The sequence below is a fragment of the Canis aureus genome, chromosome 20 (genome assembly GCF_053574225.1).
Source record: "Canis aureus isolate CA01 chromosome 20, VMU_Caureus_v.1.0, whole genome shotgun sequence".
Lineage (NCBI taxonomy): Eukaryota > Metazoa > Chordata > Mammalia > Carnivora > Canidae > Canis > Canis aureus.
Window position 1 is genome coordinate 48,665,892 of NC_135630.1, and position 19,237 is coordinate 48,685,128.

A 19,237-nucleotide genomic window follows, 5' to 3' on the forward strand; every position below is an offset into this window, starting at 1 on the left:
AAAATTTTAAAAGTTGCACCACAATACAGTACTTCATTCCACAATACAGTTCATTTCATAAGTATATGCTGAACACCAATGATGTACAAGGCACACTTTTAGTCACTGAATTTTGTGAAATTTTGACTCTTTTTAAAGAATATGATGTAGACTATTGACTTTGAATAAACCTTTGAAGTTTTCATGTTAAATTTTAAATTTAAAATTTAAATTAACAGGGATCCCTGGGTGGCGCAGCGGTTTGGCACCTGCCTTTGGCCCAGGGCGCGATCCTGGAGACCCGGGATCGAATCCCACGTCGGGCTCTTGGTGCATGGAGCCTGCTTCTCCCTCTGCCTGTGTCTCTGCCTCTCTCTCTCTCTCTGTATGACTATCATAAATAAATAAAAAAAAAAAAGAACAAGATTTAGCCAATCCAATATCACAAATAATAAAGAAAAGTGACATTACACTTGGTATTCAGTGCTCTTATGGAACATTATAAAAAAAAAATTATTGGAAGACATACTCATTCTAAATGAAAAAAATTATAGGTTCAGATTCTATGATGTCAATTTAGAAACAACTATAGTTTCTCATATAAATCAAGAAAAGCTTTAAAGGTATTTCATAGTACTTTCACCAAAAAGGCACATTGATATTTAACAATGGAGTATTAATCTTTAGAATATGTATGTGCGTGTGTATGTATATGTATGTCTTATAGATCTACTTATCTCTGTATCTACTTACCTATCCATTATTTTTAGAAACATGATGGAATGAAATTTGTTTTTTTTTTTTTTTTTGAGATATGAAATTTGTACTCAGTGATTATAGGATAAAACAAAAGGAACCTAGAAATTTAATTGGGCACATTGGTCATGAGCCAACACTTTGGATTTCCACAAATTATGGGACCTAAAACAACTGACCTGATATTTATGAGTAGCTTACAAAATTTGTAAATTTTTGACCATTAATTGAGAATTTGGGTTGTTTATTTACACTTTAAGGTTACTGAGAAAATATATTATGTCATCCTATTACAGTACAGAAGTGTACTTACCAGTGTTGCAATTTTTACTCTAACCGCTGATAAATAACAAACAGTAATTGATTGTTTAATACATTTTTTTACTAAGTTGACCAATGCAAATCCTATGCACATTCTCAAGCCAGTTTATTAAGTTAGATAGAACAACAATTAGTATGTTTAAAGTGTGGCCATTAAAAAAAATTAAGGATTTAAATTCAGTCACCTTTACTGAATATTTTCAATGTATAAGGCATGGTATTAGGTAATGTAAAGGAGAACATAATATAAGCCTTCTTCATAGAGAATAAAATATGATAAGTATGATAAATACAAATGACAGAAAAGAGTAATGAAACAAAGAAATAAGACAGATGAGGGAGTGATTAATTATTCTTTTTTTTTTTTTTTTTTTTAAATTTTTATTTATTTATGATAGTCACACAGAGAGAGAGAGAGAGAGAGGCAGAGACATAGGCAGAGGGAGAAGCAGGCTCCATGCACCAGGAGCCCGACGTGGGATTCGATCCCGGGTCTCCAGGATCGCGCCCTGGGCCAAAGGCAGGCGCCAAACCGCTGCGCCACCCAGGGATCCCGTGATTAATTATTCTTGAGACAAGACAGTCTTTGTGAACAAAATTTATTTCAACTGGGCTTTTGATTATAAGTAGAAAATTTTCAGGTAAATGCGAGTGTTGAAAAATAGGTATTGACAACAGAGACAAGTAGACAAGTAGAATAGCCATTCAGGAAACCATATGTCGTTCAACAACCCGGAATGCAAAATACAGATTTACAGCAGAAAGGGGAAGATGAGTCTGGAATGTAGACATGATCTGATTCTACTGGATCATGTGGCCCATGTTAATACTATCATCATGTGGCTGATGGCAAGCCACTGAGAAATAGTTAAAGCTAGAAATCGAGGTAAAACCAGTCACATAAGTTACACCTCACACACACTTAAAAAAAAAACACATGATTTAATTTAGATTTTCAAAAAAGTAGAAGAAAACAACTAAATCTTCCCAAACACATATAAATTTTAGTTTTGGAAATCCATAGGGATTTTCAAGGCCAACTTCCACTTTGTGTATTTAAAGAAATTAAGCTTCTTTCAAGCTAAATGAAATTTTTAAGTTCTTACTACTGGCCAGATACAGATCTGAACTAGAACACAGGTTCCTCAATTAATTGCCCAGAGTTACCTGGAGATTCAAAAATCACTGTGATTTGGGAAGATTTTTGCAAAACAGCAAACTTTGGTACTGATTGCTCCCAACCATCATGATTCTACAATAGCTCTTATTTAGGTTTCATTAACGCAGGCTTTTAAGGTTCTAGTCTTTCAGATGAATATTTGGCATATGTTTTATTAATAGGAGTAGCATTTGGTTTTTATATGGTTTTCTAAAATCTGGATCTGATTGAAAACAAATTTAGTGTCTCTGAATATCTATCACTCAACCCCAGCATGGAAGTCCAGATACAGAATAGCTGTGCATTGGCAAAGGCCCAAGACTGAAACAGAAGGAGATGCCAAAGGTCTGATGACAGAGTCAAGGTTTTTGGCTTATATGTGAAGGGAAATTAACACATGGGCTTTAAATGAAAAATACCCCATCTCCATGCAAAATGCAGCAACATTAATTATAAGAGTAAAGTCTATTCATATCTTATTTCAGAAGAAGGTGAGTTATTTTTCATTCTGGATGCACTGATTGTTATTCAATAACCTTGTTGGATTTTGCCCTTAACTGCATTTATCAACTATGAGAGTTGCTCAGAAAATAAGTTTATAAGGTTAATTATCAGCACATTATGCAGAATGCAGAAAACTTGGTGATGGTTTTATATTATGCTGGCACGTAAAGGAATATTTCAAAGGGATCTGCTCTGGTTTTGACATGATATTTCCTTAATTAAGAATGGCTGTTCTCCTATATGTGTACTCCCCACACAAGGTATATGCCAAGATTTAATTTTTTAACTCAAAATTTGCCAACTGCAAAAAATCAAGATCCATTTGTTGATTTGATGAAAAAAATCCACTAATACGTAATACTTTTAAATTACTATTGAAGAAAGGAGCCATTCTACCAATATGTGGACTTTAGTTTTAAAAGGGAGTGGTATGTATACGTTTCTTACTGCATGTATGTTTGTGGTTGTGTGACCATAATAGACTGCTCAGCTCTCTTCTCAAAGCTGTTGCTACATCTACTTTGCTGGCATTAGAAATTTACAAGACATTGTGACTTTTAATTCTGAACTAGCATATTGAGCTGGTAAATAGAACTCACTCTGCATGCCTATTATGTGCCAAGCACTGTCACGTATACTTCATTTCCCATCCATCCCCAGCATTATTGAGGTTTAACTTATATCACATAAAGTTCTAGTGCACATTTTAAAATTTAAGCATACAATTTGGTTGTCATTACTGCCAAAGTCAAGATATGGAATAGTTGCACCACTATTAAAAGTTCCCTTGGGTCTATTTGTGTTTATTCCTCACTCCCAATGCAAGTACTAGATGACCACTACTCTGTTTTTGTTACTATAATCTTGCCTTTTCTAGAACTTCATACAAATGTAATCATATGGTATAGTGTTTATTATATTTGACTTTATTCACTTGGCATAACGAATTTAAAATTTATCCAGATTATGTGTATTAATATTTTGCTCTTCTTATCATCAAATAGTATTTCATAGTATGGATATAAAACAATTTGTTTATATATTTGACAACCTGTTATTCATATGTCTTCTTTGTGAATTATCTGTTCATCTTTTGCCTGTTCTTTTATTATTATTTCATTGGGCTATTTTTTTAACATTACATTGTACAAGTTCTTTTTATATTTTGGATACAGGCCCATCACTTACTTATATGTTGTGCAAGCATCTTCTCCAAGTCTGTGCCTTGCCTTTTTATTTATTTTTTAACTGTGTCTTTCAAAGAGTTTTAATCTGGATAGCTACCATAAATCCCATTTAATCATTTTTTTTCTTTATGTTTTGCATTGTGTGTATTGTTTAATTTTTTTTCCCAACCCCTTAGGATTTTCTTCTATGCTTTCTTCTAAGTGTATAATGGCTTTACTTCTTTTCTTTAGGTCTATGATCAATTTCATGGTTTGAGGTATGGGTCAAGGTTCATTATTCTTTCTCCTTACAGATATTTGGTTATTATTGCAAAGAATATACATTCCCCATTATGCCCCATTGTGTCCACGAAGGTGCCTTGTCACCTTCGTCAAAATACATTTGATTATGTTAAGTATGAATCTATTTCTGGTCACTCCATTTTGTTCCATTGGTTTTGGTATCTGTCATTATGTGAATATCATAATGTAGCTTATAGTAAATTTTGGAATCAAGTAGTGTAAGTCCTCCAATCCTGTCCTTCATTTTCAAGAATGGCTAGTTTTATATGTTATTTAATTTAATCCTAAGAACATGCCCTGGTGTAATTGCTACTGCTGTTCCATTTTACACCTAAGGTATCTAAAGCAAAGAAATTATATACCAAATTTGGACATTGATATTGTGACTCCAAAATCCATACTTTTAACCATTATGCAGATCTGTCTCCCTGCATCTGAACATTTTGATATAGGGGTTGTGTATGAACACAAAAGACTTAAAAACAGTGAAGGAGACGGTCTTTATCTGCAGCGAGTGTGTGGGTATGGGTGTGTCTGTGTGGGTGTATGTATGCATGTATACACACATTTGCAAATTCAGGACAAAAGCCTTTGGTATTATCAAGAAAATAAGCATTGCCTCATCAACCTCAATAGATTTAACTTCACAATTTGTTTTCAGTTTCCAGGTTCTCATTGGCCTTCCTAATAAAGATGGGTCTAAATCTTTAATTATATTGTCATATATGCAGTGTTTTAAACTTTTATTCAGTGCTAATGACCTCTCTAAAGTTTGAACTGCTACAAATTTGTACCATAATATCAGTTTGTAGATTTATTTAATACAATGACTGACATTTTATTACAAAACAAATGTGTACCTGACACAATATGAGAATCATAAGATAACAGTTGTAGGCTATGGTGAGGGAAGTGAGTGACAAATTTTGATTTTAAAAATTCAGAAAGGGATGTCTGGGTGGCTTAGTTAAGCATCTGTCTTCAGCTCAGGTCATAATCTCAGGGTCCTGGGATTGAATCCCACATTGGGCTCCCTGCCCAGTGGGAGGCCTGTTTCTCCCTCTCCTTCTGCTGCTCCTCCTGCTCGTGCGCTCTCTGTTATCTCTCTCTCTCTCTCTCTCTCTCTGTTAAATAAATAAATAAATAAATAAATAAATAAATAAATAAATAATAAATAAAACATTTTTTTAAATCTTAAAAAAATAAAAAATAAAATTCAGAAAGATTATTTACTTTATTATAATTATGGCATGAAAAATATACCCTATGTGCCTAGAATACAGGTAACTGTCTCTGCCTCAGCTCTCAGACAATATATCCAGGAGTAGTTTTATTGGGTGCACAAGGGGAAGGAATGGCATTGCAGAACATGGTGTTTTCCAAGAATGTGGTTTTCTATGGCCTAAAGCAGAGATGCAGGTGTCCAATCACTTGATAAGGACATAGGTATCAGAACTATTTTCTCTAGATCCAAGAATTAGTTTATATTACATTATCTGAGTAGTTCCCCAAATCACAAAATAAAATAGGAAAAAACAAATTCTTCTGGGACCAAACGCTAAAATGGAGTTGGTACTATATATACTTTTATAAATAAAATCTTACAACTGTCTTCCCAATATTCAAACTGATCTCTAAAGAGTTAATAGAAAACTTCTCTGTTGAAAGAGGGAAAATGAACATTTTAGTCATACACAAAATCTGAACCCAAGAAAGATGTTTGCCTGCCCCAGGCAGGGAGCCCACTTGAGTGACACCTTGACACACTTGTGCAGAGGCAAGACTGGGAGGGCACAGGGAGCGCAGGATCATAATAATCCATGCAGGAAGTGTTGACGGTCTATACTAGCAGTCCAACTGGAAAGATATTTTTGAGGTAGAATCAGTGTGATACAGCAATCATTTGAAGAGAACAGATGTTTGAATTTTTCAAATCATAATTTTCCTTGCAATATAAACATTTTTCTTTAAAAAGAAAAAAAACAACTCATCAAATGGGCTCTTTAGGACAGAATTTCTTTATTTTTAGCACTTCATGTTAACAGGGAAGAGCTCCTTAGAGTCATAGGATGGGAGAGAGAGTGTGGATGGTTTTCCTGGTCCAGTCTTTCATGATGATAAAAGCCCATCTGGCCCCGGCACCCTCATCTTAACCACCAAAAGGATGTCCCACAATGTATTCATGAGTTCCAACTTTAGCATGCTAAGAGCCTGTCACCTTCAAACTGGCAAGACAAACCACAATAAGATGAATGGTCATGTATTTTAAAAACCCAGCATCTTTCAGTCTTGAGGGAAAAAAATTATGGTGTGAATTAGACCATATGCCTGTTCTCTCAGTACAGTTATTACTGGCTCTAGCTAATTTCGCCTGGTCTTAGATACAAAATAATGAAGATCTACAGCCTCAGTATGTGCTGAGAACCTTTCCAATGATGTAACCAAGGATCTGAATCCGGAAGCAGGAAAGAGCCTTAACTCTCTCTCTCTGTTCAATATGATGCAATTGAATAAGTATCTTACTTTTAAGATGATCTGTTGGGGTGTACTTGTGTTACTGAATGATGACTTGCAAAGGAAAAGAAAGAAAAAGCAGTCATTCAACTGATTAAAGTCTGTACATAAGACTAGGCTATTATTTGGAGTGACACTGGCACTCAGTTACCTGGGCTGACTAGTTGTTTATCACATTGTCTAGACATATACTAAAGATGGCCTTTGAGAGTCAAAATAGAAATATAGAGAATGGAAAATAAAATTCACCAAATATAGCATGTCCAAACATTGGGATAAGATGGTTTTGCATCCTGCAAATGAGCCACTCTGAGCTACATTATATCAACATAGAGGTTTAGAATTAAAAAAAAAAAAAAAAAAAGTAAAAAAGAAAAAAGATCAATCACACCTGGCTCTTTAGTGTGGGTATAGTCAGTCACCTTTCCTGTGATCTTGAAAATGTTCTCACATTTTCTGTACTTTGGTTTCCTCATTTGGTACCTGAATGTTACACCTCAAAAAGTACTACTAAGGCAAAATACATCTGTATTTCCTTCCTCTAGCAAGAAAAAAAAAAAAAAAGTGAATTTTTGTTCTCCTGGGTCTTCCCTTTGTAACTAATAGAAGTTAGATCTGTAATTTTCTGGAAAGAGAGGGAAATTACCACCTAGTTTATTTAGCACTAATTTTGGCCACAAGTGTTCTGACTGAGACTTTGAGGAGAAGGAAGATGCATGCAAGTGCTGTTTTTGAAACACAGAACTGTTTGATGTGTAAGGAGAGGAAGCTGAAATGTCAGGGGACATGGAAAAGTGCCTTCGCCAGAATGCAGCCTCATAGCCTGGCCTACTGATGGAAAAGCCACCACTAGAGATTCTCCCAGGAGTTAGAGAACAGAATCATAAAATTAGCTTTCATCAAATGAAAACAGGTCCTTATTGATATCCTTGAACTTCAACCAGCATATAGTAATTCATAAGAAGAACTAGAAATCATTTGGCAGAGAACCCAAATTCCTTCCAACCATCTTAACTTTTTCCATCTTCAGAAGCTCCTTTCGTAATACTCAGGATCCCGCTGTGTTAGAAGGGAAAAGTCTTTGCTGCGACCTTTTCATATCTCAAGCTATTGTCTTCTCAATCCCCTGTTTTTTAAAAACATTTTATTTATTTATGTATTTGAGAGAAAGCGTGAGAGCACAGGTGATGGGGGTGCCGAGGGAGAAACAGAAGGAGTGGAGATCAGGAGCACGGAGCCCCACCCAGGGCTCAATCTCAGGACCCTGAGATCAAGAACTGAGCCAAAGACCCCCCTCATTCCTCTGCTTTTGTCCACTCTTCTAATCATGTCTTCATTTCTCGGTAACTTTTAATCTGGTTTCAGATTATACAATTCTACTGAAATACAGTCACTAATATCTCCCTTTCTAAGTCTTTTTTCCATTTATATTTCATTCTCCCTACCAGCTCAGCAGCACTTAGCATTTTAAATATCTCTTTGCTTGAAATTAATCTTTTTGCCTCTGTGGCTCCCAACACTGCCATTCTCCTACTCTGGAACATCTTTCTGTGTCTTTGGGTAGTTTTGCCTCTCCTGACCTCTAAATTTAGCGTTTCCCCCAATCAGATTTCTATCCCCTTGAAATTTGAAGGTTAGGGTTCACCTTTACTGGGTGGATTCTCCCTAGCCTGGCTGCTGCAAACTTCACAGAAACTGTCTACACTGGCAATCAATCTTGAAAGAGAGCTTCCAGGTAAGTTCACGGCAACGGTTCTGCCAAGGTGAAGACCTATGACCATATACATGCTCACTGGCTTGAATTCAGTCCCTGATCATACTGGGGAAGGGCTAAAATCCCTGCGAACACAAACACTGGAGTGATAGAACAGAGTTCTACTAGTCGTACAGCTATATCCTCAAGGTTCAGATCCTCTCTTTCCTGATCACCCCAGAAGAAGGGAGCTCGAGGACTTTCTCAGCCAACCAGGACACAGATGTTAGATGAGGCTTGGAGCCAGGGTTCTGCTATATCAGACGGTTGTTGAACCTCAGTCCAGATCACACCACAGCAATGCTGGCACCTTCCCCGGCAAGGAGTTTAAAGCCCTCTAGACCACCAGCCAACTCCCTCTCCAGGACTCTAGTGCCCAGCCTCTTCAGACCTGTGTGTGCTGCTGCAGAATGCAAAATGCCACAGAGGCCTGCACACTAGCTTCTACGCTCATTTCAGTGAGTTTTCTCTCCACTGATGCTGTTCCAGAAGGTTGCTGTGTTGGCTTCTTGATAATTCACGTTTGCCTGATCCACAACATTTCTTTCCTCAAGGAATTCATCTGCCCTCATGACTTTCTTCTCCGCTGGGTTCAAGGGCCAAAAATGATTTATTAAATCTTGTGTCTCCATTCCTTAGCATAATGGCGGATACTGGTAATAGTTTTGCCCTACCAGAGTCAATAAGCAGGCAGCAAACATCATGGGCATTTTTTGAGTAGACGAGTGAGAAACACAGTTCGAGCAGGATTTTTTTTAGTGATTCATTTTCCCTTCAAAAATAGCTCCCTTGTTTACTTCCTGCCTTTGTGAAGAATGCAATAATTGACTCTCATCCGAGCCCAATACCCTGGGGTCCTTTCTAAATCTTGTCTCTCTCTGTTTCCATGTCGGTGAGAGTGGGATTAGGGCATGCGATGCTAGTTAGAAATTTTGATTGTTTTAAATTGTCATTTCTCCCTGGACATCATCCAAACTCTGGGCAAGAACCAAGCTGCCACCCCGCTACCTGAGAGTAGTGTTATACTTCCTGCTTTCCTTTGTATATATCTTGTCTCCTCATCTAAACTGACAGTTCTTTAAGGGAAGCTATGTTATTTTCCCACAGTAACTAGGACAGTTTTGTGCATAACTACTCCTTAAGAAACACGGGTTGATTTTGACTAGATGATGATAATGTGAGGGCAGGCATCCTTCGGTTATGTAAGAGAATAAAAACACGAAGGGGACAGCAGCATCATGGGGGATGGATGAGTGAAAAGCAATTAGGAGGTCTTCAAAGGTGTGCCAACCATTTTGCAATTTTTTATCGAAATGAGATCTTCTTAAAGATCCTACTTGCCACACTGCCCAACTGTCCTGAAAGACCGATTTCATCTCTACTGCAGACGGCTGACACTTTCCAGCCCGATGACAATCTGTTCTCTCATCAAACCAAGGAAGCTTTCTGCTTTTCCAGTTGCTGAGAATCATAGAAAATTTAGACATGGGAATATTTACTACATTCCCTGAGACATATAACATTTCTTTAAAGAAATCTCTGGACAGAATACAAAAGGAGAATACCCTAGACAGAATAAAGAGGCACATGTTTTCCTGGAGGGCTATAGCTCTTATAAATGTCTGACCTTGTTTGCAGAGTTCAGGACAGCATTACTGGATTTCCCCATCTGAAATTAATGCCATCCATCTACATACTGGCAAGTGTCTAGAGAGACAGAGCCCAAGGAACCAACTTGCCGACTAAATGGGAATTGAATGCCCAGGTTACCTGGGTCTTTGGAGCAAGATATTTTCACATGTGCTCATCAAGTGGATGCTTGTTCTGTAAGCAATTTCATTTTGTAAAATTACTGGGAAATTTATTGGAATTATACAAAGCATTTGTCCCAAGAAAGGCCTGGATTCACTTGTAAAGATTACAGTTACCACACGTGTATGGGCTTCCATCCCAAAAGCTGTGTATCGAAATAAAGTTCAGTGCACCGAAACAGTGTTGTACCATTTTAGCTTTCTTCTGTCTTACCTCAAATTTCCAACACATAGGTTTGCTTATCTGTCTCTCCATATGTATGTACGGTTATTTTATGTGAGATTATAGCTCAAAAACAACACACGTGCTCTTAATGGTGATATCCAGAACTACACCTTTCTAAAAACTTTGAACTTTGGGTTCAAAAAAACTTTGTTTTGTTTTGTTTTTTTTTATCATCTACAGACAGATCTAAGAACATTAGAATCCCATAAAAGGGAACTGAACCTCCTCCTCACCTCTCCAGCTTCATCAGCAACCACTCTTTTTTTGAACTGTGTATTTTGGAAATTGAATTTTACATAGTTCTCTCAAATGCTTGGCCATCACACACCAATATGCTTTTCCACTTGCTATTCCCTCTGCCTGGAAAACTTCATACTTTCTGTATGAATAATAAAATCACAAAATGTGTCTACTTTAACAAAGAGACTTAGAATTAAGAAGATTCCTACTCTTTTTTTTTTTTTTTTTTTAGATTCCTACTCTTTATCTGAAAAACAGAAAAAGAAAAAGAAAAGGTACAGAGTCAGCTCCCTCCTACGTAATGGAGAATTGTTACTTCACGTCTTTCCTCTGTGCATGCTATTAGGCCTCTCAAGCCTAGTCTTTCATCTGTAAAAGAAAGATAATAATATGTGTGTCATATGCTTGTTACAAGGATAAGATAAGGTCATATGAGATGTTATAAACAAAGAAAATACTAGTTTTTGTGTTCATTTCAGACCATCAATTATATGGCTTTGTGACTTTCTTCCCCACCAAGGCTCTTAGGATTCTGTCAGTGTTATTTTTTTTTTTTCTTTAGGATTGTCCAAGAACTGTCACCAGGAGGCATCAATCCCCTATATATTTACTTTCAGAATTTATCATCAGGAGGTTTGTCTAGATTCAGATTATTCATTAATAAAAGAAAAATCATCCAATTTAGCTTAAGAGTCGTAGCAAATATGTATAAAGTAAGAGTGGAGTTATGTTTCAGAATTTAGAGATTATATTCCTGGCCCTTTCCTCATCTTTTCCTTCCATGATAACAAGATCCCTTCTTCTTGTTTTTCTATGAGTCTCTTCCTTATTGTTTTCTTGATAGGTAAATTTCTTCCACGCAGCTTGTAATTTCTGTTCTACCATGACTTTAGCTCTTCTACACCTCTAATTGGTATAACTTACAAATCTGGTTTCTAATGGCATAGAATAAGAGTGCCTTCATCCCTTAGTTCCAATTCTTATTAGCTGGAGAAAGTATTCGTGTGCTGGCCTTCTTTGTTCAGGGAAGTCAAGGTAAACTGGTACAATACGGCCCCAGATGGGCAATCTACATCTCAATGGCAGTGCCATAGAAGATGATTTAGTTCCAAAGGAAAAAGCTAATATCTCTATGAAATAATTCACTTTCAACTCTTACTAGGATTGAAACTGTCTGAAACCCTGATGAAGCATCAAGATCGATCAGATTCTGGCCAAGAGATAGGGTAAAGAGTAGACCTCAAGGCTGACCTCAGGTTTCAGATTCCAGGAACTTTTCCTGCCTGCTTGTCTTCCAGTCCACTATCCAGAAAGCCTCCTTCTGTATACAATCATCCCCCTTTGTCTCATCTAAATTATCTCAGTTCCCTGAGGCTTCTTGTCAGAAGAAGGAGAATACGAATATAGAGCAAGTGTGGGTGTCCAGTGTATCCCCTAGACTTTGTCTACGGCTTTTGAAAAGGTGTTCTGGAACTGCAAGTGACAGAACTCAGAACCTGGCTGTTGTGGGCATTGTGGTTGTCTTTCTGACACTTCTTTCACCTCCCTCCCATCTCATCGTGTATACTCACGCAGGGAAGGTACATTGATCCACTCCAGCATCTTGGTGGATGAACTCAGATTTGTTTAAACCACAAAACCAGTTAATGCTTTAGAAAATCTATTTCTAAGCATGCCAGACTTGGTATTCCTCTGGCCACAGGGGTCATGTAAGAATGAGTATTGCATGAAACTTGATCAATAGGGCATAGAAGCAGAATTTTATTAAAAAATGTTTCTCTTATAGATTTACTAGAAAGATGGGTCACTTTTGCCTTGGACAAGAAAACATGTAAATTAGATTTCACTGCCATCTTATTACTATAAGAAAGACAGTCTTCATATAAAGCTGTTATTATGGAAATTAGATAAGAGAAATCAAAAGCAAGTGGGTCTTGATGACAGCATTGACTACCAAAGTGAAATAAATCAAATGCTCTTCCTACCTTTATACTCTTAAGATACACAAGTCAATAGGTCATATTTATTATTTAAGCAATTCGTAGCAATATTTTTTTACTCCCATCCAAAATATTGCAACTGATACCCAGGTTTCAGCATAAAAAAAAAAAAAAAAAAAAAAAACAATTTTTGGCTTGCACAACTGAGATTTTTCCAAGTATTGTATCTTTAGGCATGACTGGTTACAGGAACTCAAATGATCACATTAGGATTTATTTTGTCTCTGTTGAGTCTTTTATTTAGTTGGGTTCATTTTCTGGTTTCATGAGTAGACCCTGGAAACTCAGCAAATTGCTATTGATTTTATAAGTTCTTAGTCTCAAGTCCCATGGAAAAGACAATGTCATGGGACATTGCCCAGAATTCCTAGGCAATACCTCATTGTTTCTCATCTACTCTGATTGCATCTTGTACCTATCACTGTACAATCAGTGCAAATAGGAAAATATGCTGCTCAGATAGTCAACTGGCTACCTCTGAAGCAAAGGGTAGGGGTAGAGGAAACTTCCCTGGAAGACCATGGTAAGTATAAACTAAGGGAAAGAAAAGGAGTGGTTCTCCAGAGGAAAGCTAGATATGGTGATCAGAAGAGTGGCTGAATTCTGGGCAGGGAAAAAAAAAAACAAAAAAACAAAAACAAAAAACTACTAAAGGTACCATTACATTAAATTAAACCACCATAAAATAGAAATAAACACTAAAGATGATTAATGGTATCTTCAACCTTGAAAATCAAGGTTGAAGGAATTAAGTGATTTTTCCAAGATCATATATTCAGTGAATTACAGATCAACTGGGACTAGAATTCAGGACTTCTAGTCAAGCACTGCCTTTAAATATGAGAAGGCAGTGATATGTCAGAAAGAAAAAATAGGTAAGTTTTTCAGTCAGGTTTCTTATGTAGTATCACTCTGGGACTATTAACCTCACTGAGAGAGGGGTAACTTTTTGCTCTTTGGATCTTGGAGGAGGAAAAAAATAAGTACATATGTGTAACAAAAAAACCCCACTAGAATCTAGGAAGAAAAATCTCTTCAAATATATCACAGCACATCTCTGTGATATGAGAGAGAGAGAGAGAGAGAGAGAGTAGCAGGGGGTGGTGGGGGGCAGTTCAGAAAAGGAACAGAGGGAGAAGGACAAGCAGACTCCACACTGAGCAGATGTGGGGCTTGATCCCAGGACCCTGAGATCAAGACCTGAGAAGAAATCAAAAGTCAGAGATTTAACCAACTGAGCCACTCAGGCACCCTTATTGTTTGGATTTGTGCTGCTGCTGCCTGATAGTCATCAGAAATGAAAGAAGCTGCTCTGATCCTACAAGAACAGTTTCTTCACAGGAAAAATTAAATAAGTCAATGACTTGTATCTGGTTTGAGAGCATCTGAAATTCTGACTGTCTTCTAAAAAGGCAAGAAAAGGACAGGGAATGTGTATATGGCCTATTCTTTTCTATGGTAAAGAGTCACATTTCATTGAACCTCCTTCCCATGAAAAGTAACTGGTTCTTTAGCAACGAAAGGAAAAAGAAAGAAGGAAAGATAGTTGTGTAATGACTGCAAATTCAACAGCGTCGATTCAGAGAGGAACAAGGAGGAAAAATGATATATTTCTCAGAGTTCAAGGGCTTCCATTCAAGAGCCAGTGAGACAGACTTTGAAATCATGAGGCTTGTCCTTTGGCTTCTAGAGCTACTGCTTAGGTGGTTTTTGTTTTGTTTTGCTTTTTTTCATCTGACACTGTCGGAAAGATTTTTAAGTGTTTTGCAGGCTACTCACATGTTGGAGTCCCAGAGAAGTTTGGAAAGTATTACAGAGGTTGTTATAATACATGATTTTTTTTTCTTATAGAATAGGCCAGAGGTTCTATTTTAAATCATCTTTAATATAAAATGAATATAAGAAATTCTCAGATAGGAACTTGAAGCAGAACAGAGAAAATCTAACATGTGACACAGGATTTTGTCCGAACAGAGGAGCCAAATAGCTTTGATGTATTGCTTCAGTAGGAGGAATTTTGTGTCACTAGTTTTTGATTAGTAGAACTATACAGGGAGCTGGGTTGCCAAAAGAAAGGAAACATTCCTCAGGTTATTAACCTTAAATGCTATTCAGGTGGGGAAACAAAGGAGGTTTACATCAGTACAGGTGGATGTAGAAAGAGACAGAAAGAAGAAACTCGAGATAGTATGAATTTCTGGCCATGTTACTGTGAACAAAACTCTTTCATTTATATATCCATTCAGTGCTCTTCACATATTTCTGAATATATCCTGTGAGCCAAATGCAACATTATTTATTTATTTTAAGATTGTTCTTGTGGGACATTAGGTACATTTATTTTTTAAGTGCATTTATTGAAGTACAATTTTTTAGTATACATACAGGTTTATTTAAATGATCAGATCTACACTTTTGGAGTCCGTTGGAAGCATCTTATCAAAAGGAAACCCATTTTAAGCAAGAGGTTAATAAAGCTTTTCAGATCCAAAGGCCATTTAATACAATGAATCCTACCTGAGTAGTTTAGCAAACATTTTTTAAAACCAACATCCAACAGACTGGTTAGTGTTGAATATACAGATTTAGTTTCAAAGCTGAAGGGTCCCTGGTGTAATAGACCTTGTCATGAAATTCAGTTATTTTATATTATGCCACCAAAAATAGGGATACATACCTATTGACACTTAAATCATCAGAAAAGTGTAAGATAACATCTAAGTAATTTTATGTGTACATACATACATATGTACATACATGTAAGTTGACATAAATTCTTTAATTTTTATTTTGAAATAATTTTTAGTTTTAACCAAAGTGTTGCAGAGAATTGCTTCTAGGGATTTATGTCAAAGAAATGATAAGTCACATGTGTGCAGATTCACAAGTAAGGATGTTCATTTCAATGTTATTTATGAGCAAAATTGAGAAAATCACTTAACAGAACATCAGTTGAGGACCAGTTAAATAAATTAACATACGCTCATATTATCAAATATTTGTAACCATAAAAATGGTGCTAACATTATTTATGTCTATATCATCACCACAATGTTATTATATACTCTTATGTATTCCAAAATACAAGAATATATTTTGAATATATTTTGTCTTGCTCATTGATGGTAATTCCTAGTAGATTAGAAGTTCCTCGAAGGTAGAGATTCTGTTTTCTACACCATTACAATCCCAATTCCTAGATTCTATACAAATAATATGCATCGAAAGCTCCTTATTGAGTCAATATACATCCTTGGGGGAGGAGAAGAGAAGCTTTTGGAAACATAGATTGGGGTGGTACACTGGCCTTGCTACTTACTACTTCCTTCCTTCCTTTTTTCCCTGCTTCCTTGCTTCCCCCTTTTTTTTCCATGTAGAAATATTTACTTCACTGAATGCCAACAGGCATTGGAGGAGAAGAAAAAAGTACTTATATGTAACAAAAAATCCCATTAGAATATAGTAAGAAAAATCTCTTCAAATATATGTAATTTTGTACATCTGTACTGTTTTACTCAAGCAAGTCAAAAATCTCATAGCCTAAATTTTTATCAATGACAAAATAAAGGTAAAATAGTTCTCATCCTGTAAGGTGGTTGAAAATATTCAATGAAATGAAGAATAATGGATTTTAGGCTTTGCGCACTATTTTCAGTTTGTTAACTTAGTAAATAATAAATGATAAATATTAATAGTATTATAGTAATGTTTAATGTATTCTTTTTTAATTTATTCATTTATCCATTATTCATACCACAGATATTTAATGAGTACTTGCTTGGTTCAGAAAGTGTTCTATAGATTGTGAATATAAAGATGAGTAAGATAGGGTCTTTGTTCTCTGAGATCTCATCACAGTGGAAAATGCTTCATGGGGGGGTACTACATTACCAATATGCATTCTTTGGCCATGTTAGATGACCTCCAAAATATATTCTTCCAAAGTGCAGTGAAAGTTCTTAAAGCTAAGTTAGTCTAAGTCACTTACAGAGGTTGCAAGATTGCCCTGAGTAATTCACTACTTGGCTGACCTTGATGTGACGAAGTGATGATCAAATGAATGAAAGCAAGTGAGTTTCTTTTTTCTTCAAGACTCCAACTTTTTAAAGAGGAGATATTGTCCAGCCTTGCTCTCAGTTGGCCTAAGTTACTGGCCCAATGCTATGTGGATTGGTGCTGGGATTTGTATCTCAGAGTCTAGGATAAATATGACAGCTTTCTCCAAGGCTTCTAAGGACAGAAAGCCAGAGGTAAGTAGACCTTGATTCCAGCAAGAGCCATGGAAACAAACAATAAGGGGATAAGAAGGTAAACAAAACTTTGGGATGAAGTTGAACTTTATACTGAATAAAATCAGAATTAACTAGATAAAATATCAGGAACAGTTTTGAGCAGATCCTTTTTCTCCTTACTGGTTATCTCCCATACAATGCATAGATGGATCTTTCCAGCTCAAAGGTACAGCACTGAGGCAGACTCTCAATTTCTATAGAGTCTTGAGGTCCTTGGAATATGAACCGAGAGTGCATGGATTGGAGAATGGGACAAGGACAGGCTGCCTCAAATCTGTGGATGGGTATTCATGGCAAACGTTTCTAGATGAGTCCTGCTAATTGTAGAAAATACCTGCTGGCTCTAGTGAGGGAACATGCCAGCTACCATTCTAGATGAACTCAACTGACATAAAATTTAAAAATGCAGTCAAAATAGAGTGTTTGAGGACTTCTGTGCTACACAAATTGGGGGAAAAACATATGGGAGATTGTATTGGATAATGAAACTTTCTGGGGTCTAAAAAGAGACAATTTAGTCTCCAGTCACAAGTCCCTCTAATTATGTTTCAAAGAAAATTGGGATCTTAGGAGGCAAATCTATGTATGACCTTAAGTACAGGATTCCTGGATGAAAAGCTTCCCTTTAAGCATGAAGGGTTCAGAAGGCGGGAGCCAAAAGGAAGCAATGTTTGCTTTCCCGGTTTCCTAGCTACAACACTGAAGTAAGCTCCCACATAGGCAGCTGGAAATGAGTTCTGACTGGGGCAATTATATAAATGTCACTGTAAGCTGTTATCTTATCAGATTTTTTTTCTTTCTGAGTCCCAGCATCATCTTTCAGGGGTACTGGATTACTTACGATAAAGAGAGGGCTTAGATATATTGCCACAATAAAAACAAAGATGTCTCAGACACTGGCTTTATAACATTAGCTACAGATGGAGACTGCTTGAAAGGATATGTGAAAATACAAACAAACCCAGCTCGCTCATTGCTCAGGCAGTAATGAGAGTCACACTTTCCAAAGACCCTAGACACTTACTGATTTATCCATTACACATTTTGCATCTTACTTGAGTCAATTCTTTAAATGCAAGGCCACTACAATGCAAGCCACAATGCCTTTTTAACATATATTAGGTGAACCATCTAGAATTTTACTAATAAATCTGGATTCTGTGAAGCCCATTCAATTTTCTGAACAGCAATATGCATGTCCATGAGTGTGATATCAGGGAATGAGGACATACCTGCCCCCTTGTCTGACTGAGAGATGGACTAGGAATGGGCATTAGCCTCTGGTGTGCCTCATGGAAGAGCAAGCAGGTAAGAAAGGTAATTGTAATTTTGAACATCTGTGAAAGAAAGATGGCCTGAGCAAACTGAAAATGACATGTTGGCTTTCGGCTGTTTTCGATTAGAGAACTGGGGCAAAATAATCATATTAGAGAACTTTAATTCAGAAATCTGTGGTCTTTCTAGATTGTATTTTTGCTCCTGATTGTTCATTTTCTCCTCTGTAGGAGGATCATACTTCACACTCCATTGACTTGAAGTATCTCCTTGTGGCAGGAGTACATGTCCCTGCTCCATATGACTTTCTTTGGCCTGTGCAATATAAGTAGAAGTGCCAAAAAATCACCCCTGCTAGCAGAACATTAAGAACAGTTGTACTGAATGGCCTTACCTCCTTGCCCTCTGTCACCAGACTGCTCCTTCAACTTGCGTCCTAGAATTAGAACACAAGTAAAGTGAACTAAAATCAATCTGCAGTAGGTAGATGTGAGTGGGAAATAAATACTGTTGCAGATCCAGAGATTTGGAGGTCATATGTCACCACAGCATGATTTAGCAAAAGCTAATTAATATGTGATCTCAAAATGAAAACAAATGTATACTTAACCAACATATGCCTTTAATGTATCAAGTAATCTTACTGAACTCACCCATCTATTCATTCAACCAGCCATAATCAATTGCTATTTGTATTTTTTCTTCTTTGTCTTTATTAATATTTTGTCTAGACTGATCTGTTGGTCTGGCATTGTGCCAGCATCACCACAACCAACTCATGTGAACTCAACAGGTGAGAAACTAAGGAATCAAAATCAATTAAATAGAAAGATCTAGAAACCCGGATTCCATTGGCAACTCCACTAAGATGTGAGCATCAGCTTAAGCAGATCACATTGGGTTTTTTAAGATACAAGGGAAAATGATTTCTTCTCGCT

At 36.7% G+C, this 19,237-nt stretch overlaps 1 protein-coding gene across 8 annotated transcripts in view; it reads right to left on the minus strand.

Annotated features, from left to right (window-relative positions):
* Positions 1–325: 325 nt before the first annotated feature.
* The window catches only part of LOC144291784 (uncharacterized), a 73,716-nt gene continuing 54,804 nt past the window's right edge, over positions 326–19,237 (minus strand). For 5 of the 8 annotated variants that reach the window (XR_013359281.1, XR_013359282.1, XR_013359278.1 and 2 more), the window contains 2 exons: positions 18,694–18,735; positions 10,956–11,101 (listed from right to left, as the gene is read on the minus strand). Coding sequence is in view for 3 of the 8 variants with exons in the window: in XM_077861556.1 (XP_077717682.1) it covers positions 11,016–11,101; positions 18,694–18,735 (128 nt within the window). In the remaining 5 variants the exon portion in view is untranslated. Of the gene's footprint in view, positions 371–5,024; positions 5,311–10,955; positions 11,102–14,620; positions 16,963–18,693; positions 18,736–19,237 lie in introns of those variants that run through there. The other 3 variants (XR_013359279.1, XM_077861555.1, XM_077861557.1) reach the window with 3 other exon arrangements.